Genomic DNA, 27,958 nt, shown 5'->3' with positions numbered 1-27,958 from the left:
GGCGAAGAGATGTTTTTCTTTTATTATTTTTCTCAAAATTACATGAATTTGAAAAATAAATTTTCTTCTCGTGCTCTATATAAATGGGTCCCATTTTTTGCATTCATTTTCAGGGGCCAATAACCAAGGCTAAGCCCGCCATTTTCCGGCCTCTTTTCCTATCATTATCCGGCCGTTTTGTTCCCATTCCGGCCATTTCGTCTATATTCCGGCCTAATTTCCGTCGACATCTGACGAGATCTTTACAAACTTGTGGATAATGGCGGATTACGGTGCGGTTTTGCTGTGCATTTTTATCTCGTTTCTTCAAGCGTCTTATGCAATAGCGGCTAAAGCAAGAGCTGAGAGCTCTGAAGATGACCTGGTTTTGAATCTTCCTGGTCAGCCTCCGGTTGAATTCAGGCACTATTCAGGATATGTGAGATTGAGAGAAGGAGATGGGAAAGCTCTGTTTTATTGGTTCTTTGAAGCTCAAGGGAATGTTTCAGAGAAACCTCTGCTGCTTTGGCTCAATGGAGGTACGATTTGTGCCCTAATTACTGTTTTTTTAATGGCTATGAAGAGATTTGTGAGCTATATTTTGTTTAATTGTTATTTCACAGGGTTTTCTGCACTTTTTGTTGATGAATGATGAGTTCTACTGCAATTTTCTACTAAGCGTTGAGTAATCAAGTGATTTTGTAGGAAATTTATTTTAGAATCTGTTATTCATTGCTGAAAGTTGAGATCTATAGCGATTGTTTTACTATATTTGGACCGAGATAGCGCCTTTATGTTCCTTTTTTGTGATTTATTGCTAGGGCCTAAAAGTTATTAGTTTTGTAACTTCTCTGTGTGTTTTTTGAAAGAATATGTTGCTTCACTGGTGAGACTCTGCGAATTTGCAGTTGAAGAAAAGTTCCTATGTGATTGTTTATCTGTTTACCGACTATTATCTTTTTTTTTTAATCAGTACTACTAATATCAAGTTTTACTGCGGTTTTTTAACAATAAATGATAGCTTAACAATGATATCCATGATTAATTTAGAAATTTTGATGAATAAGAGCTGTAATAATGATTAATAATGAAACTAGTTATGCTGCAATTTTTTAATAATTCCAAACACGAGATAAATATTAAAATTCGAATTTGATATTTTATAGACTCTGTTTATGGATTAGAAGGTCTTTTGAGTTTTGGCTAGGCTTTTTGTGGCTAAGAATGGAGCGGTAGTAACTTGAGGATTTTACTGAGACTCAGTTTAACAGGAACTATTTAAGCTTAGTAAGACTTTTTAATGGAAACTAGATGATTGATTGGACAAGGTTTTGGTATTACAGGTATCTCGACCATCGACATTAGGGCTCAGAAACCAGTTTTTTTACTTTGAGATTCCTCTAACATTTACTGTATCTGAGATTTTTTAAGACCTGTTTAAAGCTGAATTTGGAATTCCTCGTCCCCTTCAATAGTTTCTTGGTTTAGAGCAAGTTGGAAATGGAATGTGGAAATATTTGTCGTCTCACTGTGGCTTCTAGAAGTTCCACGTCCAGTCTAGAGAGAGAGAGAAATTGTCTTAATCAATAGTTTCTTAATTTCTGTCTGCCTGACGCTGATGGAGCATAGTAAGAGAGAGAGAGAAATGCAAATGCGACTTGATTGTATCAGATGCCTTGGGGGGAAGTGGCCCATCCAGAGAAATCCATTCATATTGCAACTTGACATAATCAGGAGAGAGAGAGAAAGAGATTCAGATGTTGCAGGGAACCCATTTAGAGAGAGAGTTCATATGTTACATAGATCCATTTAGAGAGAGAGAGAGAATTCAGATCCCATTTAGAGAGAGAGAGAGAATTCAGATCCCATTTAGAGAGAGAGTTCAAATGTTACATAGATCCATTTAGAGAGAGAGAGTTCAGATGTTACAGAGATCCATTTAGAGAGAGAGACTCAGATGTTACATAGATCCATTTAGAGAGAGAGAGAGGGACCGCTTTATTGTATGCAACGTTTGAGTCAATCAAGTTGCCCGGTCCTTCTGTCTCCCTGTCGACGGAGTTTAGTGAGAGAGAGAGAAGACTGAGCCCTGTCTCTCTCTCCCCACAACTCTTTCCAAAGTTTGGATAAGCCCCAACATCCCAAAAGCAAAGAAGATAATTAAAATAGCACGTTCCTGGCCGTCTGCTTTGTCATCTAACGGTCCAAATTGATTATAAACTCCTTATATTAAAAATAAATAATCGAACTTTATACATTTCCAAAAGAAAAATAGTTTGTCAAGGATAAGCTTTTACAGCGTGACGCTTCCCAATTTTTCTAACGCAGTAATCATTGTCTTCTTTGGAGGCGCGGTCTTTCATGCTTTTAACGGTTCTAAAAGCCTCTAAAAATATACTTTTTCACAGTGTCATTTGGGCGAGGCCCTGCAAAAGCAGACCCAGTACAGTGTTTCTTCTCTGTAGGAAAGGAGAACTGGAAGTCGACCACCGCACTTTTCGTGTTTTTACTGGGGATTCGAACCCCAAAATCCATTGGAGGCCCCAGACATGCGCGATAAGACTATCGGGACGCCCCCCGCTAAAAGTGTAGGCATGAACCCCCACGAAAAGTGTGAGGCTTTACTGGGATAGGGGTATGAGTACTTTTAAATGCCCGTTTGTCCATTTGCTTCTATAAATGCACTGTAAGGTAACCTTTTGCCCCTAGGATATCTCATGTCTAGGTGCATATTATAGGTGCATATTAATGGGTCTAACGAACCCGACCGCCTCCTAATTGGACTTCTAGAGATTTTATAGTATTTATGGATAAGGTCACCGTTTCTACTGGTTCATAAAGAATTAAGTCACCACTTAAAAATCTATTTTTCATATGGGTTTTTTGACCTATTTTTTAAAGACATGTAGTATCTAACATAGAGATCATGAATAAAATAAAATAAATAAATTTTAAAAATTAAAAATAATGATTCTATTATAAAACATTTGGACTTTTCAATTGCTTCTACTAGTCCATATAGAATTAAATCGCTTTGGAAGCGCTTGCAGACATACTGTCTAGCTTGTGCGAAACAATTTTCTTATAAATAATATTGTAAATGTACATATATATTATACATAAATATTAACTTAGGTTGGGTCGGGCTGACCTTGACCTTGACCTGTACCTTATCCAACGCAATAAGGCCGCGGATGGATCCTAGACCCAAGTTAGATCTTCGGTCATATGAAAATAGACTGACTTACCAATTCAACCCAATTGCCACCGCTATTCATGCATCATGATTCACACATTACCACTCAAGATGAATACCTTTCTACAGTGGCACTCAGGTGGGTCGGGTTGATCCACCAACTTGACGGGTTGACCAATTCAGACCTTGATTGAACCTAGTTGATTAATAGGGTCCATTTTACATCGATGGGACCTAGGTTGGGTCCAGCTCCATCGCTATCCTAGCCCTTATCCATTCAGGTAGGTCCAAATTAATGACGACTTAGCCCAACCATATATATATATATATATATATATATATATATAATATTGAGGTTAGCCCATTGGTTCATGTCTACATACGACCCCAACAGTCCATATTAAATTTAGGGATCTGACGGTCACGACTTCATTTCGTACTTTAATTTTAATTTTTTTTTACAAATCCAAATCATTTGAAATTTTATGAGTCCGTTATTCTCATCAAGGCGCACTTAATAAAAAAATTTCATAAAAAATAAATTGATCAAAATAGCCCCGAAAATTTTTGAGAGTATTTTGGTTAATTTATTTATTGAAAATTATTATTTTTGATATTTTTATTATATTCTTTTATTTTTAAAGAATAGACGCCTAAAATTTCAAATAATTTGGATTTAAAAAAAAAAAAAATTTAAATACAAAATGAGATCGTGATCGTCAGATCGACTCAGATTCAATCTTGGCCATTAAGCTCATATGTAGATATGAGCTAGTGGGCTTTTATATATATATATATATATATATATATATATATATATATATATATATATATATTACGTTTGGCACAAAGTGGTCACAATTAATTTGATAGCTTACGTCTATCACAAAGCTCAAGAAAATTTCTTCTGAACATTGAGGTTGGTCAATGGAATAAATGCAACCACCCAATTTTACATGTAATTGTCCCATTGTATACAATATCATATTAAAAAATAGGGAATATAAACTCTTTATCATTATGTTAAACAATTAGAAAAATAAAATAAAACTTGAAAATGTAGAAGAAAGTGCTTTTTCTTTACCCACTTAATATAGGATGTCCTTTTGGTGAGATGCTTAGATCAAGTTCCTGTAATTATTTTTTTTTTTTTTTCCAATTTTTCAAAATTTCTTTGTTAACATTAGATGAATAATTTTTAAAATGAACAAATTGATTTTGAGTTCTTAAATAGCTACTTCCCAAGATTCACCAAATAGACGATTAAGATTCATTGTTGGAAGGGGCTTATTTTGACCATATCTAAAGTACAAATTGAATTTTATTTTTTTGGAGTTAATTATTGGGATGAAGAGAGTGCCTTTGCAAAATTTGGAGCTATACGAGTGCCATCAATATGATTTTTTAAAAGTGTAGTTTCATTATATTACAATGATAAGTAACATGAATTCATACCCCAATATATATATGTAGTGAAAGTTTATATAAGGTGGCAACCTTATGCTGTTGATTAAGGGGCACCTTAAAAATCCTATAGAAGAGTGTATGGGTGTTGAAGAACCCTTCAATTTATCATCTAGACCTCGAAATGCATCGGTATTGTAAAAATACATATCTTGTAACAAATTATCTAGACCATTATTATAATAAATAGGGACATAAGATTTTTGCTTCGGAATGATATCATCTAAGCAAATTCTTGAGATATGCATTACTTCTACAGTACAAGCAAGCAGCTCTATACAACCTCACCCTAGCTGTATGTGTATTCCAAACCTGACTTGGTCGGGCTTGGGTTTGGATCTAGTCAAATAAGAGGCCACCTGAACTAGTATAGGAAAATTTGGCCGGGTCAAATCGGACCAGACCGGGTTACTCGAACCCGGCCCATGCATGGTCCAAATATGCTCGAGTTTGGTGGTCAAGCTCGGGATCTTAAAAAAAAAAATTCATAAAAAAAATTCAAAAAATAAGAAATTTCTTTGTAATATATTTTTTATATGTTCTATTATTTTGACAAAGATTGCAAAGTGTTTTGGCCATAATACTTGTTTTTATTTTTTTTTCTTCTTTTTGGATTATTTCTAAAATACCTTCGATCACAATTTGACTTTTTCAAAATCCGTTTTTCACTACTTTTTTCTTAACCTCATTTAGATGTGTTTTATTTAATTGAACATTAAACATATTCTTCATATTTTTTGGAGATTTTTTTTGTCATTTATTTTTTTTAACACTTTTTGGCTTGCCCAGACTTTCCCAGTTAGGGCCAAGTTACTTGGCCCAGCCTAGGCCGAGTTCCGTTCCCGGTTCGTGCTTTCCTACACTGACCAGAACTCAACTCAACTTGCAACCTTAAAATATGTAGAAATAAAGATGCACAAAAGAACAATTTATATATATATATATATATAAAAGTAATGATCCTATGAGACCCTCCCACATCCATGTGTGTGGGACCCCAAATGATCACCATTAAATTTGGCATAGATATCTTGATAAGTGAAGTCCAACACACATGGGTGTAGGAGGGTCTCATAGGATCATTACTCTATATATATATAATGATCTTATAGGACCCTCCCCCACCCATGTATGTAGGACCTTAAAGGGTCACTATTAAAGTTGGCACATATCTCTAGAAAAATTATCACATAGGTGTGGGACTTGACTTTTCTATAGATCCGTACTAAATTGAATGGTGATCCTTTGGGGTCCTATACACATGGATAAGGGAGGGTCCTATAGGATCATTTCTATATATATAGCCGCCACCTCAAAATTCACTAGAAGAGGTTGTTGTGATTCCCAAATATCATCAAATTGATCATCTCAACATTAAGATGTATGGACATCAGAAAAAAATAGATTTCAAGTTTTGGAAAAGTGCATCTTGTAACGCATTTTCTTGACCCATCGATTTTACTATTTTTTAATATTTAAATTTTATAATTAAATATAAAAATATATTTAAAGACTATTACGAGGATTTCTGGTATTAAAACCTCACAAAAAAAAAAAAATGGATTTCAAGTTTTGGAAATAGTGTATCTTGTAACGCATTTTTTAACCCATAAATTTTCAAAAATTTCAAGTTTTTATAGATCTGCTTGATTTATAGTATTTTTTAATATTTAAATGTTATAATTAAATATGAAAATATATTTAAAGACTATCACGAGGATTTTTGGTATTAAACCACATTTCTCAACACTATTTTAAGGTACGCTTTACTTTGATTGTTTAAAGCCTAAGATATATATATATATATATATATATATATATATATATATATATATATATATATTAATCGAATAGATTATGGGAGAAAAACTAGGCTTATAGCTCCAACTATGATGTATTATCTTAGACCTACTCTGGTAGATCTCTTCCTTTTGTTTCTTCTTTTTTGGTATCAGAGCCTAGTTGCTATTCAATGGTGAACTGAATATCCTTGCTCATTTAAATCTTGTCAAAATCCCTGAAGTCGTTGTGACCCAAAGATTACCATTAGCCAGAAGGCAGTAAGGTGTAGAGACTGTTTCCAGTTGATTTTGGGTAATACCAAGATTAAAATGGCAAATTTATTCAGGACATTATCGAACATAACCGCTTCTAGTTCCAACAGTAATACTCTCCAAGTTAATAATAAGGAAGAAGTGATTATCGATAATATTGAGAAACAAATTCAAAATTGGAATATCCTAAAAGTTCCCACAACTGATGTTTATAAAAAAGGGACTTTTGATTTCCGAAGTAGTTTTTCAATTAAAACTATTGAAAATACTATTTCCGTAATGGAAACTCAAGATAGTTTTCAACTTTTATCAACTAAAATGGTTGAAGAACATAAAAAGAAGGATTACAACTATCTTCATATAGGTCTTGTCCAAATAGCCGTGAAACCCTTAACAAGAACAGGATTAAACAATTTTGTACTACTTTGTTTAAAAGATAATAGACATAGAGGATTTACCGATTCTTTGTTAGAAATCGTATAATTTACTCTATGTAATAGACCTATATACTTCTACTGCTTTCCAAATTTCTTAGTAGCTTTATCGGATCTTAATCTATTAAAATTTTTGACTCTTAACCTTAAAACTCAAGGTTTTGAAATGGATCTAGGATCACAAAACCTAGCCTTTGTTTATAGGATCTGTTATAAGGTTATAAACACTCTTTGCCCTAATGCTAGGCAAATGGATACTAAAAGTCAAACTATTTTCTTTCAAACTAATGTGGACAAATCCAATCTTGTCATATCTAGGTCTGTATCTTGGAAACAGGAGAAATTACCTGAAAAATAGTCACTCCAGTCTGAAACCCATACTAAGATCCCTGAAAATAAAGAACCAGAACAAATAGTTGAATATCTTGATGGAGAAATAGAAATACAATTCCCATCCTCTAGGAGAAGTAGGCTGAGGATTTCTAATACACATCCTAGAATTCTACATAGAACTTCAACCTCTTCTATTCCTCAAACTGATTATGAAAAAACTCATAATGAGAGGATAATTATTGAAGGACTAAGAAAAGCTTCAAGCCAAATCCAACACCCTATTTATAAGGTTGATACCCCCAGTTCTTCTCAAACTGAACATGAAGAACCAACTCTTTCTGAATTCGATTTCGAAATTCTCATCATCCAAAAGTTTGATGAAAATTATTGATAAAGAGTGGATCCAAAAAGATTTTCTCTTAAAAGAAAACAACCAAATAACATAATGGTTTTTTCAAGAATTTAATGAAAATTTTAAAAAAAAAATTCATAAAAAATTTAATAAATTTATGTTACAGCACAAAACAAATGTCAAATTCTTCAAATGGCTCAGCTATATTCTAAAAAAAGAAGGCATTAGGTATCCAGAATTTAAAGTAAATACAGTTCAAAATCCCTTTCAAACTTTTCATACAATTAAAGGTGAAAAGATAGAATTTATCTACCCCCCTGAATCGAGTTTACAATTAAAAGGAGAAAAACAGGAAATGAAAGCTCCACTTTTTAAGCTAGGGCCCAAAGAATCTGACAATCATATAGCCAAACTCGAAGGAATACCTCATATAATAGAGCAAAATAACTATACAAATATCTTTCTACAAACTATAGGAAAGAAAACTAGCGTAATAGAAAATGTACTAAATAAAATAAGACATCAAGAGAAGAAGGAGGAGAGGGAAAAATGAGCAATTTTATTTAAACCACCACTAAGTATAGCAGCAGGAAAATTTAGCCTGTAAAGAATTAAGAAAAAAGAGAATAATAAAGAATTGGTGAATGACTTGATCAAAAAACTTGAAAAACTAAACATAGATGGTAAGGGGAAGACAATTGATGAGGTACAAGTTCTCCAGGAAGATGATAGTTTTTCAAATCAAGTTGATCACTAGCTAACCGCTACAGTGACTTGGAGTAGTGGAACTGGAAGTGCCTCTCTTAGCTGCCTCTCATTATATATATATATATATATATATATATATATATATGTATATATCGGAGTGGATTCTGTGTGCCCACTAGCTGACCGCTACAGTAAACACCAATGGCCCAGATTAAATATGGGCCGATCTGATGGTCACGACCTCTTTTCGTATTTAGATTTTATTTATTTTTATAAATCCAAATTACTTAAAATTTTAGGTGTATATTATTCTCATCAAGGTAGACATAATAAAAATATAAAAAAAATAATCCGTAAAACAAAAATTGACCAAAATACCCTTGAAATTTTACTGGGGTATTTTAATATTTTTTTATGTAAAATATTTTTTTATATTTTTTTCCAAGATTCACCTATTTTTTATGTACACACGCTCCAAATTTCAAATCAATCCGATTTGTACAAAAAAAATTTAAAATTCAAACATTAGAGGACATTCTAGATAGTCTGATCGGCCCAGATTGAATCTGAGCCGTTGGCGTTTACTATAGCAGTACGCCCTTGGGCTGACATGATCTTTTCCCTATATATATATATATATATATATATATATATATAGAAAAAGTCTTCCCAACGCCAATAGGTGAAAATGAATAGTGATTTCACCTATGCTCATAATTGTCCAAAGTTTATTACACGCTCACGATTATTTGGTAGTGTTTTATTTTTCATTTTTTTTTCTATTTATTGGAATGATCTGAAATTTGGAGCATAAGTACATCTTAGTGAATCACACCAAATAAAAATATGAAAACAATATTTCATAAAATATAAATTAACCAAAATACCCCCATAAATTGTTAGGGGTATTTTGGTCAAATTATATTTTATGTATTATTTTTTTATATTTTTATTAGATTATCCTATTTTTTATGAACACATGCTTCAAATTTTAAGTCATTCTAATTTGTAAAAAAAAAAATTGAAAAATAAAACACTACCAAACAACTATGACCATGCGATGAACTTTGGATGGTTAAGCATATGCGAAATCACTATTCATTTTCGCCCTTCTAGGAAAACACTACGCAATGCCTATAGGCGAAAATGAACAGTGAAATGCCTATGCTCATAACCGTCTAAAGTTTATCGCACAGTCACAGTTGTCCGGTAGTGTTTCATTTTTCTTTTCATTTTTTACAAATCGAATGACTTGAAATTTGGAGCGTGTTCATAAAAAATAAGTGAATCTACGAAAAATATCAAATAACTATTTTGCATGAAAAAATTGATCAAAATACCCCATAAAAGTTTCGAGGGTATTTTGATCAATTTATTTTTTACGAATTATTTTTTTATATTTTTATTAGGTGTATCTCACTAAGATGTACACATGCTCCAAATTTTAGGTCATTCCGATTTGTAGAAAAAAAAATTAAAAATAAAACCTTACCTGACAATCGTGACCGTGCGATGAACTTTTGACAGTGATGATGGTAGGTGAAATCACTGTTCATTTTCGCTTATAAGCTTTGAGAAGACTTTTCCATATATATATATATATATATATATATATATATATATATATATATATATATATATATATATATATATATAATGCTACAATTACATATAAACCCAACGGCCCTGATTCAATCTAGGCCAATCTGACGAACACAACTCATTTTTTATTTGAATTTTAATTGTTTTTCTACAAAACCAAATCACTTGAAATTTTAGACACTTATTTTTCTCATCAAGGCTCACCTAATAAAAAATTTTTAAAAAAATAATTCGTAAAATATAAATTGATCAAAATACCCTTGAAAAGTTTTAGGGGTATTTTGGTTAATTTATTTCTCACAAAATATTTTTTTGATATTTTTATTAGATTTTCTTATATTTAAAGAACATACGTTCAAAATTTAAAGTGCTTTGGATTTATAAAAAAAAATTAAAATTAAAATATGAAAGGCAATCGTAATCATTGGAATGACTCAGATTCAATTTGGGTCATTGGGCTCATATGTAGCCTACGCTAACATATATATATATATATATATATATATGATGCCCTAAAATAGTTTTTTAACAACTTATTTTTTTATTTGATTTAATCTTAGAAACTGATCAATAGAGTGAAAAAATATACGTTGACTTTTATTTTTACTGAAGGTATAGGCCTTGAGTGAGAAAAGATATATTATTCATATAACCGACCCCTATTAATAAGGATATGGCTTGAATGATGAAGATGAGGATGAGGGTTTTGAAAATGTTGATCCAAATATGAATCACATGATCCGAATCGAGCATTGGTGGAACAGTTTTGATTCCCATCGTATATCGAAAATTGCTGTTTCTGTCTGAGTACCAGTCCATGCAACACCACCTTTTATTTTTTATCTTTCTGAGTTCTTTATTTTGTTCTCTATTTTTTAATTTTTTGCTCGCTGATTCACTTGGCCAGATCGCTAATCTTGTATGCCAATCCACCGATCCACGTCGGTTTTTCAGATGGGAAATCTGGGTCACTGATCTTTTTTTGTACGCTGACAATAGTTGAAATTTAAGATGTATTTTGATAAAAAGGTAAAATGATCAAAGGTTTTAATAAGTTTCTCGTATGATCTCAACGCCTATCGCTTCACCTTACCATTGTATTTAGCTTAATTTTTTGGGTTGGGCGTATGCATTGAATTCCAATTTTTAGAGAGTTTGAAAATGGTAGAATATTTAAAAGAAATTTAATCTTAAGCACAGCTAACGGTAGGTCTAACAAGGATTACAGACAAGCCCACCATATATGCCCTCTTCAAAAAACTGTTCTATAAATTTTTAAAGGGTGTGGTTTGTATAATGTGTCAATTTTAAACGATCAAAGTAAATTACACCTCTAAATATTATTAAAAGAAGTAGTTTCAATGTCGAATTGAAAACCCTCATGATGGAAAAACCAAAAAAAAAATAAAAATCAATGAATGAATTTTATGATGGCCTAAAATCTATTTTCACTCTTAATTATGACAGTTGAAGTTTAAAAAATAATATAGATCAAGCAGATCTATAAGCAATTAAAATTTTTGAAAATAGGTGGCCCATGTAATACATTACCTGATGCATTATATTTAAGGATTGAAAATCATTTTTTTTTATATCCATGTATCTCGAAGCCGAAATGATCAACTTTAGGGTTTTTCAACATTAAAACAACCTTTCATGATAAATTTTTTAGGTGCACCTTAAATCTATAAAGTTGACTCCTTGCGTAAACTTGTTTTTTTCAAATCTTTTTGATGGACATTTGCCAGGGTCAAAAGAATCCATCCTTAAAAATTATGCCTGAAAAAATACACTTAACCCGCAGGGAAACTTGTACAATAAATCCCTATGGCTTTAAAAAGGAAAATGGTTTGAGAGGGCTGCAGCCCTCTCAAAATAAGTAAGGCCTTACCTCGCAACTCATCAAAATTTGCAATTTAGGTCTTGAAAAACCTTTAAATCGATCATATCAGCTAAAACATTATAGTTGTTGAAAAAAAAATAGGATTTCAATTTCTAAAAATAATTTATATTGCAACAAATTAGTGTTTGAAACTACAGCTCGGCCCGAGTAGGTCTGAGTACTATAGCAGCAAAAAAATGTTAAAAAAAAATCAAAATATTCCAAAATATAGAAAATAGGAAAAATATATTTGAATTAAAATTAAACAAAACACATCTAAATGAAGTTAAGAAAATAGTGAAAAATAGAATTAAAAAAAAAAATCAATTTGTGATTGGGGTATTTTAGAAAGGAAAAAATTTATATAAAGTTGCAACATTAAAATGTAGAATTAAATATGCACATAAAAAATCCATCTGAAAAGGTTGTTTTAATGTTGAAAAACCCTCTAATTGATCATCTCGACATCGAGATGCATGAATATGAAAAAAAAATATTTTGAGCCTAAAAAATAGTGCATCTTGCAATACATTATCTAGACCGTCCATTTTCAAGTTTTTCGTATATTTATAGATCTTCTTGATTTTAACCATTTTTGGAATTTAAAATTTTATAATTAGATTTGAAAAGAGATTTTGAGATAATCTTAAGAATATTTTACACCGAAATTACATATTATGATAAAATTTGGAGGTGAGCCTTAATTGGAATTGTTTAAGTTTTCAACCTTATAGGAACCACAATAATCCAAAAAAAATGGAAAATGTAAAAATAAGTACTCATATTCAATACATTTTCCAAGCTTAGCTAAAATGTTAGAAAATATAAAAAAAAAAATTATCACGAATAAATTCTTTATTTTTGGGCTGTTTTATGATTTTTATTTATTTATTTTCTTACATTCCGGAGTGAGATATCCAACTCGGGGAAACTTGGGGTGGCACAGTACTCGGAACTCTGACAGAGTAGTCAAACACTTAAAAAACTTGTGGGGACAATTAAATTTTACGTCTCGTGCACCTAAGGGAAAGCATTCTACGAGTCCAAGGGCTTTATGACTACTATATAAGTTGGACCCCAAAACAGATGGTTATAGGAAATCTATTTGGGGTGAAATTTCCAGTCTTGATAAAAATAAGGGTAAAAGTTTATATATAGCCAAGGCTTTAAACCATCAAATTGGAGCCTATCACAAAAATTTCACTAGAGGTTATTTTGATGTCCAAATATCCTCAAATTGATCATCTCGACATCAAGATGTATGGACATAAAAAAAAATGGATTTCAAGTTTTGGAAATAGTATATTTTGTAATATATTTTTTGACCGTCACTTTTCAAAATTTTCAAGTTTTAATATATCTATCGATCTACACTATTTTTGAAGCTTTAAACTTTATAAATAAAACTGAAAATATATTTTACGGCTATCACAAAGATTTTCAATATTAAAATCAAATTTCTCGACACTATTTGAAGTTAGGCTCTAATTTGTTTGTTTAGAGCCTAGGCTCCGTGCAATCCACACCCAAATCATAAAAATAAGTTTGAGTTCGTGAAAGTCTAGACCTTCCATCTACCAAATGGTCGTCCTACTACAAAAGCGACAGACAAATTTGCCCAAATTTTTATGCCAATTCATTGTGATTTTGAATTTGATAATCTGCATGTGTCTAAAATTAGAATCCAGGCGCCTACTTTTCAATGGGGCTCACTCTGCAAGCCTTTATCTAATAGAATCTTTTGGAGAAGCTATTTTTATGCTACATAAAACTTATATGCTTCTTTTATCCAACCGTCTATTCTGAATGGACGGTTAAGATGATCTCAAATACAATGTCACATCTATATGTTATTTTATTTTTAATTTTTGTTTTACAAACTATTTTGATACCAAATTTTGAGCATCCACTCCTCTCTTAATGTCCACCTATATATATATATATATATATATATATATATATATATATATATATATATATAAAATGAATATTTTCAATAAATAAAATGACTCAAATATTTCTTAAAAGTTTCAAAAAGGGTTTTGGTCATTATATTTTATCGAAGATTTGTTTTAATATTTTTTTTAGGTGCGCCCTTTTGAGATGATGACACGTACCACACGTGCCAATTTTATATTCATATAATTAGTACAAAAAGCTCAAAAAAAAATACTCTAAGATGTCGGATCTAAATCAAATAGTCAATGACTCACATGATGTCTAGATAGGAGGAAAATATATATCTCCCACGCCATACAGAAAGTATAGAAAGCTTTCCCTATAATCTTTTCGTACCCTGAAACTTTCCAACAGCCTCTCTCAACATGCAAGTCACAGAAAATGCGTTGGCAAAAACCTAACCGTGGTCTTGAATGATGCATTATAGTATCTGGATTAGTAGTTTGAGTGAAAACATCCATATGCTGGCTTAACATTCCAAAGAATTATCTATCAGTAAGTGGAAGAGTTTTATGGTGGTTAAACCTCTCACTTTCCCCTACCTTGTCAATGTCCATTTTTGGCCCCATGTAGGGCATCTAATTTTCCAAAAAATGGAAGTACTCTCTAATTCATTTAGTTATTGCTGTGACGGGTTACATAGGGCTGCAGTCCTATCAAAGTAAGTAAAAGCTGGACCTCATAACTCATCCAAAAAGTACAATTCAAGCATTGGGAAACTTTTACATCGATTATCTCAACGGGAACATTATGGCTGTGAAGAAAAATAGGATTTCAAGTTCTAAAAAAAAGGTATATTGTTACAAATTATCTAAACCATCAATTTCGCTCTAAAAACAAATGCATCTATACCATTTTTTGGTTTCAAATTTTATTGTTGGTGTTGGAAATTGATTTAAGAGCCATCATGGATATTTCATTGATAAAGCTTTTTATTTATTTTGTCATTCCATTTATCAAGAAACAAAAAGTAAAACACAAAATATAGACACCAACTTTTTCAACCCTCTTAATAAACTATTAAAAAATTAATATTTTTCATTGTTCATCAGGTTGCTTATTCATATGAAATTATATGACGAGATTTTACTGAACTGAAAAAAAATGTGGCGAAATAATCCGAACTGACTATGTGATTACAGGTCCAGGATGTTCATCAATTGCATATGGTGCTTCTTTGGAGCTGGGCCCATTCCTGATTAGAAATAATCAATCCAAACTGATATTCAACAATTACTCTTGGAACAAAGGCAAGTACCTCTTCTACAATTTCTAGGGGAAATGACCATAATACCTCCCAAAATGTTTTCTGTTACGTGAGCATTTGCTAACTAAAGGTTGAAAAAGCTAATTTTAGGAACAAAAGAAGAAAAAGACATTAAAAAATATTGAAGTATATATCCATATTATCTAGGACTTTCTCATTCAGATAAAATGTGCCTTTCAATCAAAGAAATTTTTTTTAAAGTATTTTAATTACAAATTTTTTTTATTGGGGTTACAACCTTAAAATGTAGAATTAAAGGTGCTAAAAAATCCATCATAAAAAGTTGTTTGGATATTGAAAAACCCTCTAATTGATCATCTCGACATTGAGACATACGAATGTAAAAATAAAAAAGATTTCGAATCTGCGACGTAGTTTATCTTGCAACATATTATCTAGACCGTCCATTTTCAAGATTTTCATGTGCTTATAGATCTACTTGATTTGAACTATTTTTAGAGTTTAAAATTTTGTAATTAGAGATGAAAATAGATTCTCAAACCATCCTAAAATTATTTGATATTATAAATATAAATTATATTTATAATAAAATTTAGAGGTGCACCTTAATTGGCTTGTTTAAGGTTGCAACCTTATGCAAACACACCCTTTTAGCAATTGGGCCTTTTGCTCGTAGCAGCTTACCTTCACAGTTTGCCATTTTAAGTAAAATTGTTTGGTAAAAATTTGAATATTCAAATTTCACCTTTGTAACTTCATTTATGTTTTGAGGTATTAATATTTTGGAATTGTTAGGAATTCCTGGGAAAGATCCGAGTGATTTACTCATTTTTGCCAGTTTTCATCTTCTATTTGTACAAAATTTGCCTGAAGCTTTTCGTTTGAAAGATTAAACCGCAGTTTTGGCCGTGTTTTAAAAACCAGATTGGCCAAGTGGACTGGCCATACAGAAATCCTATCCAAATTGGTGAATTGAACTGAAACTCCAGTGTGAGAATCAGTCCAAAAATTTAAAAACAAATTGCAATAATAAGGAAAAAAACATAGTAAAAAATTCAACGTGTGATAACTAGGGTGGTACCGAGCGAGTCCAAGGGAATGGACCTATTCTCCTGTTCTGACAAGGAGCTAGGTTAGTGTGGACCACTTCTGGATCCTCATTGTGCTGGTTTTCTAAACACTAGTATTTAGCAGTATTTGAATAATAGGCCGAGTCGGATTCGGCTGAGTTACTCAGCCTTGGCTGCTGAGGCAAGTAAATTGTACATAATCACAGGGTGAGATCCTTCCAAAGTTCTAGTCTGCCCGAGTTCTGAAGTACTCAGGTGAGTCGCTAAATGTACTATTGCCGAAACAAAAAAAAGAAAATAAGACTAGGACTGGACTTTGGAGACTCAATACTATAAGAAAAAAGAAAAATTCATGTAACATTTGGACCTTGGAGAAAAACAATGAATAGTCAAAATTCCAGTCAAGCCATAAAAAGAGGGGCAATCTTTCAGTGTAAACTGCATGTTACTCCATTATTCAGAGGTCTGAAGCTTGGATTCTCATTGTATTCTCATTGTGCAAATTCACACAGTGGCGAACCTTCTGTTCCTTGAGGCACCAGTTGGTGTAGGTTATTCATACACCAACAAAAGTGAAGATTTGTTGGTGCTTGGGGATCGTATCACTGCAGAGGACTCTCGCACTTTCCTCTTGAATTGGTTTAAAAAGTTTCGTAGCTTCAAGTCCCACGATTTTTACATTGCTGGAGAAAGCTATGCAGGTACTCTCTCTCCCTCTCTCTCATCAATAGATCTACTTTACTCAGCTAGCTATATTTTTCAATCCTTCATTTAGGTCATTACGTACCTCAGTTGGCTGAGCTCATATACGATGGGAACAAGCACTCAGGCAAAGAGTCTTACATCAATCTTAAAGGAATCATGGTAGGTTTCTCACTTCGCCACCTTAAAAACCTCCATTTTGCTTTTCTGTGGAATATTTTGATACTTTTTGTGCATTTAGAACTTCGTAATCTTATTGGTAGTTAAACTCTACATTGGTCGAACCATTTTTCTGTTAAGTGGTTTTCAACGTTTTGAAGAACTTTATTCTTATGAATTCACTCATTTCTCCCTCTCCAAAGTAATCTCTATTGCCTATTTTAAAAAGTTTTTCACTTTGTGTATTTATAATATCATCATGTAATTGGTAGTTAAACTGACTAAGTTTATTAACTGTTATTCTGTTAAGTAGATTTCAACTTTTTGATGAACATTGCTGTTATGGATTAGTAGTGAAACATTGGGAAGGTAGCCATCTCTCTGATTATTATCTATGAAATCCTAGGTTTCTACCTCATGTCCTCCCTGTGCAAATCTCGAAATTTGCGTGTAAGAACAATATTTTTCTTCTTTTTATATTACTCATATTAGGAAGTTGATTTAGGAAGTTGATTTATTATATAGGATAGTTTCTGTAGCTACTCAACTTTATAACCTTATAAATCAGGGGTCTTGTTCACATCTTTGATAAGATCAATAATACATGTTGACTTAAGGATCTTGTTTGGGCCTTCCGGTCTCTATTCGGAGGCTCTTTCCATCCTTGTTCTGCAACATATTTCGTGCCATAATCTCGTCTCTGCAACTTATTATTTTCACGCAATCACATTAGCTTATCATAACCCCAATCCACACCTCCAGTTCCTGAACCCTCGTTCCCCATTCCTTCTACCAATGAGCCAAACATTGGCTATGGCTTCCACATGTTAGAGAGGAGGACCATAGTGTTGGCAAATGGGAGTGTTCGCTCCTATTTTGTCCTTCCTCCTGATCCAAACCCTGATTTTCCTAACCTTGACCTCCATTGCTTTTGTCCTGATCATGCAACTCTAGGGCTTGAAAGGAGTGGCCCTATGGAACCCGAGGGTTTTGATCCAGGTTTCCAAGGAGAGAGAGTAATTTGTCCATGGGGTGTGCTTTCGACCTCCATGGTCCACTCAAAAACCTTCGAGATCCACAGGAAAACCGTGGTCCACCAGAAAACTTCCATGGTCCACATGAAAACTCCATGAAAAGGAAAAACCTACTCTCTGCTTCGTCCCCCTCTCTCTCTCTCTAATCTCTTGAAGAGAGAAACATAATTGAGATGTGTTCTATAATTGCTTTGGCCCATCTTAGAGCAGTTGTGCTCTTCTTTCTCGATGTTTTGGGGTCATGTGGTTATAGCATAGAGCAGCAGGCTGCTTTGGCTGACGAGACCTGCGATGAGCCCAAGATCAGGATGAACAAAGTTAGGAGGTCCAAGCTTAGGGCTCATCTTTGGGATGTGGTGTCAGTGCGTATGGGAAGCGTGTCCATATTCTACTAATTGCGGGCCTTACTGGAAATTTATTTGATGCTTATCTCAAATCTAATTTCTTGGAGGCATATCGTCCCGTAAGGAAAGGAGATATTTTGCTTGTTAGGGGTGGTATGAGGAGTGTTGAATTCTGCGTAGTCTTTTGCGGTTTCTAGATACCGAGATCTTTTGTGAAAGGGAGCCGGTAAAAAATAAAAATAAAAAGAAAAAGAAAATAAAAGGATGAGGAGACACTTGATGAAGTGTTGGTTATGATGATGTTCGCAGTACTAGGAAACGGATGGCTCAGATTAGAGAATTTGTTGAACTTCCTTTAAGGCATCTACAACTTCTGTTTCTCTCTAGATCGATTTTCATGTGATTTCATCCTTGTTCCTATGGTCGTAACAGTTCTCAATCATCAGCAATATCTGACGAATCTAGTCACGCAAAATACCAACTAGTTTTGGGTCTTTTTCCGGCAAGGTATTTCAGATCTGGGTTACTTTTCCTTGCTGGAGTACGATGCAGATTTCAGGTTCAGTATTTATCTGACTCTCCGTGATCACAGTTTCGTTTTTCTGATTCTCCATTCGAAACCTCACCGCTTTATTTCTTGAAGCCATCAGTCAATATTCACATCTTTCTCATGGTTTTATTTCCCTAATTCAAGAATCTTTTGAAGATAGTTTCAAAATCCACTACATTTTTATTGGTATGTGTTGAGCCGGTTCTGAAACCCATCTTTAAATCTACCTATGAAAACGGCCGATCTGCACCATCTACAAAACAGCCACCGAGTCGTTTATACTCTGATTTGTTTCTTTGTCAAGTTTCGACTTTTTAATTTGTCTCTATGTTGAGTCGTGTCTTTTACTCTTTAATTTATTTCTCTATTGAGTCGTGTTTCGACTCTATGACCTGTCTCTCTGTCGAGTCGTGTTTCGACTCTCTGATATGTTTTGGATCTTACTGTTCTCAACTTCGAATCTAAGATCCAACTGTGTTGTTGATTTGCCAAGGATTTCTCTTGGCTCAACTTCCTGTTTGATGATCGAATTTCTCGATCCCGAATGTTCCTAAGATCACCGTCTGTTCCTGAGGAGGTCATCTGTTCCTGAGGCCATTTGTTCATGAGGCTGTCTATTCGTGGGATCTGCCGCTTTCTTTGCTTGTTGTTCAAGCAATCTGATCATGGAGACCACTACTTCTATCGGTCATGCCTTGCACCTGAAGACTTGATGTCGGTTTCTACGGATCGTTAATTTGCAGCTGCTCAAGCTTCTTCTGTTTGTGCTTTGTTACTAAGGCCTGCGTTCATATGTCTAAACTCAAGTTGCTCTCTCTTAACTCATCTTGAGTTTGAGAGGGAGTGTGAAAATCTAAAAACTTGCACTTATCTTTAGGAATAATATTTTCTTTTCTTTTATGTCTACTCATATTAGTTAGTTTCTAGAGTTCTACACAACTTTGTAACCTTATATATTAGGGCTCTTGTTCACATTTTTTATAAGCTCAATAATACATCTTTATACCGGCTTAAGGCCCAATTATACAGAAATATAGTTTCTCACACTCCTTACATTAAAAATCTTTACAATTCTTTCTTTGATGATTTTTCACTTTTTGTGCATTTAGAACATCTTGATCTTATTAGTAACTAATCTGACTAAATTGAAGAATTTTTATTCTGCTAAGTTGTTTTCAATGTTTGAACGTTATTGTTTATGTATTAGTAGTGAAGCAATGGAAAGTTCGTCACCTCTCCGTCTCATTCTTGTCAATGAAATTTTTAGATAGGAAATGCGGTGATGAATGATGAAACAGATGAGATGGGCATGATCGACTATGCTTGGAGCCATGCCCTTATATCAGATGCGCTCTACCACACCATTAAGAAGGAATGTAACTTCAAAAGTGATAACCAAACCATTCCTTGCCTCCTGGCCATGAGGAGCTCCATGGAAGTTTATGAAGAAATTGACATTTACAGTCTTTACACACCCATCTGCCTCGCTACTCTCGACAAAACATCTAGAAAGAGGCTTCTCACCCATAGCCGCTTGTTCTCTAGCAATGTAAGTATGAACTATGGGAAAGCATACCATGATACATGTGTCATGGAAACAGTATGATATATGTTGTTTATACTCTGCATCTCAACAAGGGGTGATTGGAGATGAGCTGGACATCCTCAAGTCTGCCATTGCCCACTCAAGCAGAAGAACCGGTCATCGCCATCGTCTATTGTTGAGTATTGACTGTGGAGATGACATATAATATTAGCAGTATAATAAATGCAGCATACTATAGATTCTTATAACTATATATGTATTTCGTGAGCTAACGTTGGGTAGCAATTACAAATTATTTATCCAACAAAAAAGGGTAGATACATGTTTTTTCCCATATTTGAAGCTTTTACACTGTTTTGTTTTGGGGACAACAATTTGTGGTATTTTGAATTGAGAATCATGTCTTCCATGGAAAAATGGCAAAAAGAACAAGTAGTCAAGAGAAATTTATTCTGCCACTGATGAAACTTTGTAGGGTGTCATGTTAAGAGTTATATATTCCATAAGAAATGACGAAGAAGGACTGGTGTTATACACCAAAATCTTCTTTTAGGCAGTTTCGTCCATTAATGGATCACGTTGAAAATCTTTGCTTTCTTATTTACAGTTTTGAAAGAAACCAATATTTTGAAAATGCTTCTTTTCAACAGGACCTAAGGGGCATGCTCCCTTCTGGTTATGATCCTTGCAATGAGCACTACGCAGAGGCTTTTTTTAACCGAAAGGATGTACAGAGAGCTTTGCATGCTAATGTCACAGATCTGCCTTATGCATACAGTTCATGCAGGTAAATATCATAACTTTGATCCAATCATCTTCCTTTATTTTTTCTTATTTTCCATATATTCATAAGATAATGTTTTGGCTTGGCTTTCATCTGATGCTCTGATTGCAGAAAGTGTGTCTAGCATATAAACATCTAAAGTCAGAAAAAATGCCAAAAACTGGAGGGGTGCCTTAACATACTTTCAGGAAATAGTACTAAAGTGAGGATCTCTTAAATCTGCAACAAACAACAGAAGTGATGGAAAAATTTTTGAAAAAAATCCTATTTAAAATTGTGATCTTTGATTCTAATCTATGTAATCATGGCGCTTAAATAGGTTTCTCTAATGGAATTAGGTATTTTATGGTAGCAATGCTTATAGCTCAATGTCATCACACTTGAAATGACTTATTGGTAATCCTAGGAGAGTGGGGCATAAATTTGGAAGATCCTTAGATGCTTCCTCTTCCTTTCCTTACAATATTTATCTTACACGATGCCATACTGTCAAGTAAATCCATTATGCAGCCACGAAGTGTAGACTCATTACAAATTTTATGGTTAACTTTAGGGAAAATCTACAATAAGACTATTTACTTTGTTATAAGAAGGTGACAATCATCCCTAGCCATTAGATATATGGTCAAGCAAATGAGGGTGTGCCATTGACTATGCTCAAAGTTAAAAAAAAAATTTCTGAACTTTGTGACACACCCTAATGACTTAATTTCACATCTGGTTAAAAGCGATTGTGATCCTCTAGTATCAAAGGTAAATTGTCTTGTAGTATATAATCCCATAGCTTTTAAATATTAGGAAGACAAATTGTTGCTTTACAACTTGTCACTGGATTATCATAAAGCATGATGTTGTCAAATATTAGATTGTTTTCTGGTAGCATGATGCTTAGATGTTTGATAAGAGTGCAAACACAATCATGGCAGTGATTTGGATATCCATCAAGTAATTCACATGAATTTTACTGTCTTGTTATGCAAATGAGTTTTGCTGAAAGTTTTGAAACATTAAACCCTGCATTCTGTTGTGCAGTGAAGTCATAAAGAAATGGAATGATTCTCCAGAATCCATTCTCCCCATCATCACCAAGCTCATTACAGCTGGCCTGCGCGTTTGGGTTTACAGGTACAAGAGAATACACTCCCTCGTTGAGACACATCAATTGTTTCCACAAACAGATTCTATCAAAATACTAGCTTTTCTTGAATGGAGTTCGCAATGTTTTCACACTCTTTATTTCCCACTGCAAAATGACATTTATAGTGTTATTACGGTACTTTAGCCTTAGGATGGTGTCGCATGTAGATACATGTCAATTCGGCACTGGAGAATACTTACTTTGGTATATTAAAACTAATTAAATATTACGAATGGGCTCAAGGTGGGATTTGAACTCTAGCCATTCTAGCTTGGAATCCTCTACTCTAGAACCTCCATCCACCTCTCATTTAGACTATAAAATCTATATTGTATCTATAAAAATTCTAATAGTTTATTTGCTATCATATCGATGCATGAGTCATATTGGCTTTGTAGGTGGAATTGTTAGATACCTTCGACACTTGTAGACAGTGATACTTGTGTTGGTGGTATCCATGTAATACTAAATATTGTAGTGTTATTAGTTCAGACATTGGCTTTTTCCAGAGTTCTCCAGCATGGCTAAGTGTTTTCGAAGGTTTTCTAGGTTCGGTCTCACTCAAAGTTTGGTGTTCTACCATGCTGGGTTGAGAACCATTCACAGTTCCCCGGGTTCAAAATTTTCATTGAGCCTCAAAAGCCCATTCTCATCTAATTATAATTTACTTATGGAACAAATTTTTTTCAATTAAGTTTTTGGGTTTTAGCTGGATTTTGGATGTGAATTCGAAAACATATTCCCTCACAGCTCCAAAACTCGGGAAAACATTTTTGTTTTATTTCTTTATTTCTTTTCTTTTTTTGTAATTTCAGTGATTAAAAAATTGTTGATCCGACTCAGAGTTACTCGAGAATCCTATTCCAATACTGAGGTTTAAGATTGGAGGAACCCAGACACAATTTTTCCCTTTTTAGTTTATTTTTATTTCTTTGTTATCCGTACACCGATATTGGGAATAGTTCCACTAGGACCGGACGAATCAATCAGACTCCTGGCCATTCAGAGCCCGATTCCAATCACTGATTTATTTCCTCAAATTGACTTCTTTTTTTATGTGTGGAATAGTGGGGACACAGATGCGAGGATACCAGTGACTTCAACAAGATACAGCTTAGAGATATTGGGAATGAAGACTAAGGTTGGGTGGAGGCCTTGGTTCAATGAGGGGCAGGTTGCAGGGTTTGCTCAAGTTTATGAGGGTGGCCTGACCTTTGCCAGTGTGTATGGAGCTGGTCACCAGGTACCTGTGCTTAGACCTCAACAGGCTCTCTCTCTCCTCGTTCACTTCCTTGCAGGCGACCCTCTCCCCCCTTCCAGGTTCTAGTGCCATTAACAATTGAGAGAAATTGACTGCTTGCTCGTGGAATTGTTGCTCTCTCTCTCTCTCTCTCGCTCGCTCTCATGAGTATTTAATCAATCAATGCTCAACTTTCATACGTTTCACTCGGAAAAACTCTTTAACATCTCATTCGTGATTATTTAATCAATCAATGCTCAATGCTAATTCATTTCCTTAGCCCCGTAGAGCTGGCCCAGCCCACCCCGAACCGCCCAAAGAGGCCCTGGCCCTACTGGGGCTGGGCCGGGTTGGACCAAACCAAATAGAATTACAGAAAAAAAAGGTCGTGCTGGCCTTGTCTTGGACCTGGACCATACCCAACCCAGCGCTACCCTTAGTCCATGTCTTAGACATGGCCCATGCCTAGCCCGGCACTACCCTCAATCCATGACGGCCCAGCCCTTGAGATTTTGTGACAAAGGCCCTAGGTTTTTTAGAGTAAGCAGGGCGACCCCCAATTGCTATCTCACCGTTGCTCTCTATTGTGATTAGTCTCCCTCGTAAACCAAGCAATGGATTTCTCCCTCTGATTTCAATCGATCCCTTTGAAGCTTACTACGTGGAGTATGTAATGACCCTTATATCCGTTATAATGGTGCAATGACCCTGATCTAACGGCTTATCCTATAATGTGTTTTTAACCTATCACAAATCAGCGTGAAAAGAGAAAATATAGTTAATATTTATTATTAAAAAAACAGTTTTTTTGAGAAAAAGGAAAAATTTTATATAGAGCCGAGGCTCTAAACAATCAAATTAGAGCCCACATAAAAATTTCACTAGAACATGTTGTTTTGATGTCTAAATATCCTCAAATTGATCATCTCAACATCAAGATGTATGGACATGATAAAAAAATGGATTTCAAGTTTTAGAAATGGTACATTTTATAATGTATTTTTTTTATCGTCAATTTTCAAGATTTTCAAATTTTCATAGATATGCTTGATCTACACTATTTTTGAAGTTATAAATTTTATAATTAAAAATACAAATATATTTTAAGGTTATCACAAAGATTTCAGTATTGAAACCAAATTTCTTGACACCAGTGCACTTTACTTTGATTGTTTAGAGCCTCGGCTCTATACAAAACACACCCCATAAAAAAAGGCCTTTTCTTATGAACTTAAAAAACTATTTTTACATTTTTAAGATATTTGAATTATTCTCTCCACATTTTTTTCTTCTTTTTCCCATTAACTCTTTCTACGAGTTAGAGTCCTTGTACTGGTTAATGGAAAAATAGATTTTCTTTTTTAAGTTGCCCTTGAGTACTGGCACCCATAGCCAAAGGCAGCAAGAGCTAAAACGAGCAGAAGTGGTTTCAATGGCCTGAATTCTTTCTTTTCTAACTATTATAAAACTCGAAGAAACTATTCATGTTTGATCCCATTATGAGGGATTATTACACTAAAATACTTATCATAGTCAAACGTGTGAAAATTAGTTTAAAGGCTTTTTTTTATTTTATATATTTTTTTCTAAAGGTGGTTTGGAGCTCCACGTCCACAACCAGCCTTATTCATAAAATAATATAAAATGAAACAAAAAAAAAGGCTTTGAACTAATTTCCATCTGTTTGACTGTAAGAAGCTTTTTTTGTCCACAATGACCTAAGAAAAATGCTTAAAAGTCAATGCAAAGGAAAATAGTAATAAGGCATTAAGTATAATAACAAAATTAGAGGGGGTCTTATCTATAGAAACTTTAATATAGCTGCGTTCATGTGATTTTCCGTTATTTTTAAACTTTGGAAAGCTACATCTTCTTATTTCTTTTTAGGGTGTGGTTAGCTCGAGGCTGCATCTTTATGGTAGAAAATAAGGTTTCAGATAAAAACTCGCCTAGAAAATGCAGTTCCAGTACCAATAACCCTTTTAATGCTTGAAAATCTATTTTTGTTCGTTACTATGAAATTTAAAGTTCCAAAACTAATGTAGATCTAACATATCTATGAATGATCCAAATTTCTAACATCAAATCCATAATTATCCCAAGATAATCTATATTATGGTTTCTACAACTTGAAAGAGTTGCACCAGGATTCGAGGTGGGGCTTTATTTTGTTTTCATAAGGTCTAGGCCTTATAGAAACTTCATCCATCATAATACTCAGGACGCTAGGTTGAACCATACTGGTTACCCAATATCGGCCCCGCTCAAAATTGCCCAAACTGGCTGGCTGGTTCTCTAGGGTTTTCCTGCATTAAAAAAAATAAGAAACAAAAAAATACAGAGGGAAAAACCAGAGGAATCTTAGGACCGAATCGGCTCTGAACTAATTGGACTATTTTTAATGTTGATCTATAATGTAGGAAAAAAATTATATTAGGTATCAACTTTATATAATTGAAAAAAGGCACACCTTGAAACTATAATGACCAAAATATCCTTTAAAAAAACTTTTTTAATTAAATATAATAATCAAAATATCCCTTGAAACTTTTAGAGATATTTTGATCATCTTATTGAGATTTATTATTATTTTTATTTTATTTTATTTTTTTTAAGGTGAGTCTAAGAGAGGACTGGACGTCCAAAATTTGGTGTCAAAATGTGTTTGTAGAAAAAATTAAAAATAGTGTAATATAAAGATGGATACAGTTTCTATAAGGTTGCAACCTTAAACAATCCAATTAAGGTGCATCGCCAATTTTTATCATAGCATGTAATTTTTTTGTAAATTTTTTTTAGGATTATCTCAAAATCTATTTTTGTATCTAATTATAAATTTTAGACTCCAAAAATGGTTAAAATCAAGTAGATCTATAAATATATGAAAATGTTGAAAATGGACGGTCTAGATAATGTGTTGCAAGATGCACTAATTTTTAGACTCGAAAACTTCTTTTTTTTTAATATTTATACATTTCGATATCGAGATGATCACTTAGAGGGTTTTTCAATATTCAAAAAGCCTTTCCGTTAGATTTTTGAGGTACGTATGTGATTCTACATCTTCATGTTGTAACTTTATATAAATTTTTCCTTATAAAGATATGACATTGTGATTGGGGTAATTTCAGAAGTATAAAAATAAACGGTTGGATAAGGGAAAATATAAATTATATGGAATAGGAAAAACATACTAAGCTTGCCCGTCGTAAATTCGGTTGAGCGGGTCACGTAGGCACCGATAATTTCAAATCGACGCAAAATTAGTGGTTGAGAAAGGGAGTGGGCAGCACGAATTCAAGTTTCATCCCCGGCCCTTTTAACCCTCCCATAATGTCTCAAGTGTGAGAGATTTTGCATTCGTATTAGTACTGATGAACTTTAGCAAGTCGGGTCTATCAATAAATCCGCTCACTATAAAATTGGAAATAAATCGTTTTTATTTAAAAAGTAAAAAATCAAAAATTAGAAACAAATTACTTTTATTTTAAAAAGTTATATGAAAAAATTGGGTAAAAAATACGGATTGGCAAAAATACTTCATACAAAAATATCTCTAATACATCGGATTAAGCTCAAAAAATCGGAGTAAAAAAAATCGGACAAATTTATAATATTAGAAAATTTGAAATTCTAAAAAATAAAAATCTTGTCAAAGCCATCAATAACGAATTTATCCATAAAAACTTTACTAGATTAATATAATTAAGTCAATTAATTTAAATTGCCTTATGATTCTCATCCAATCATCCAATATTAAATACGTAATTAGCTAGTATATACCAAAAAAATATATCATATAAAATCTACCCATTAAATACTTTAAGAAACAGCACACCTACTTATTACATACCAAAAACAAATACAATATATAAAATTATTTAGTAAATACTTTAACTATAGTATGGTGACAAATATACTATATAAATTTATTCATTAAATACTTAAACATCACACCTACTTAGCAGTACCAAAAAATACTGCTAAGGCTGTAAACAATCAAATAAGTCTTTGTTTTGGGGAAAGTTTATATAGAGCCAAGGCTCTAAACAATCTAATTTGAGCCTACCTCAAGAATTTCATTAGAAGAGGTTGTTTTGATGCCCAAATGTCTTTTAATTGATCATCTCGACATCAAGATGTATGGACATGAGAAAAAAAATGGATTTCAAATTTTGGAAATAATGTATTTTGTAACAT

General features: G+C 33.3%; 1 protein-coding gene across 1 annotated transcript; it reads left to right on the top strand.

The window, feature by feature from the left end:
* Positions 1-111: 111 nt before the first annotated feature.
* On the top strand, positions 112-23,974 carry SCPL35 (serine carboxypeptidase-like 35). The gene is made up of 8 exons (XM_011626333.3): positions 112-518; positions 15,106-15,213; positions 16,774-16,962; positions 17,037-17,125; positions 20,318-20,599; positions 21,247-21,383; positions 22,413-22,505; positions 23,587-23,974. Exons 1-8 carry the CDS (start codon positions 260-262, stop codon positions 23,843-23,845), a joined length of 1,416 nt encoding a protein of 471 aa, XP_011624635.1. The 5' UTR covers positions 112-259; the 3' UTR covers positions 23,846-23,974.
* The last annotated feature ends 3,984 nt before the right edge of the window (positions 23,975-27,958 follow it).

The sequence above is a fragment of the Amborella trichopoda genome, chromosome 9, assembly GCF_054954075.1.
Source record: "Amborella trichopoda isolate Santa Cruz 75 chromosome 9, AtrichopodaSantaCruz75HAP2 v2.0, whole genome shotgun sequence".
Lineage (NCBI taxonomy): Eukaryota > Viridiplantae > Streptophyta > Magnoliopsida > Amborellales > Amborellaceae > Amborella > Amborella trichopoda.
This window is presented reverse-complemented; position numbering and strand designations above follow the sequence as displayed.

Bases quoted from the DNA above. Each gene is read 5' to 3' on its own strand.
- SCPL35 (XM_011626333.3), top strand. From the start codon at position 260: ATGGCGGATTACGGTGCGGTTTTGCTGTGCATTTTTATCTCGTTTCTT. The intron at 519-15,105 runs GTACGATTTGTG...ATGTGATTACAG, and splicing joins GCTGCTTTGGCTCAATGGAG to GTCCAGGATGTTCATCAATT. The intron at 17,126-20,317 runs GTAGGTTTCTCA...TGAAATTTTTAG, and splicing joins TCAATCTTAAAGGAATCATG to ATAGGAAATGCGGTGATGAA.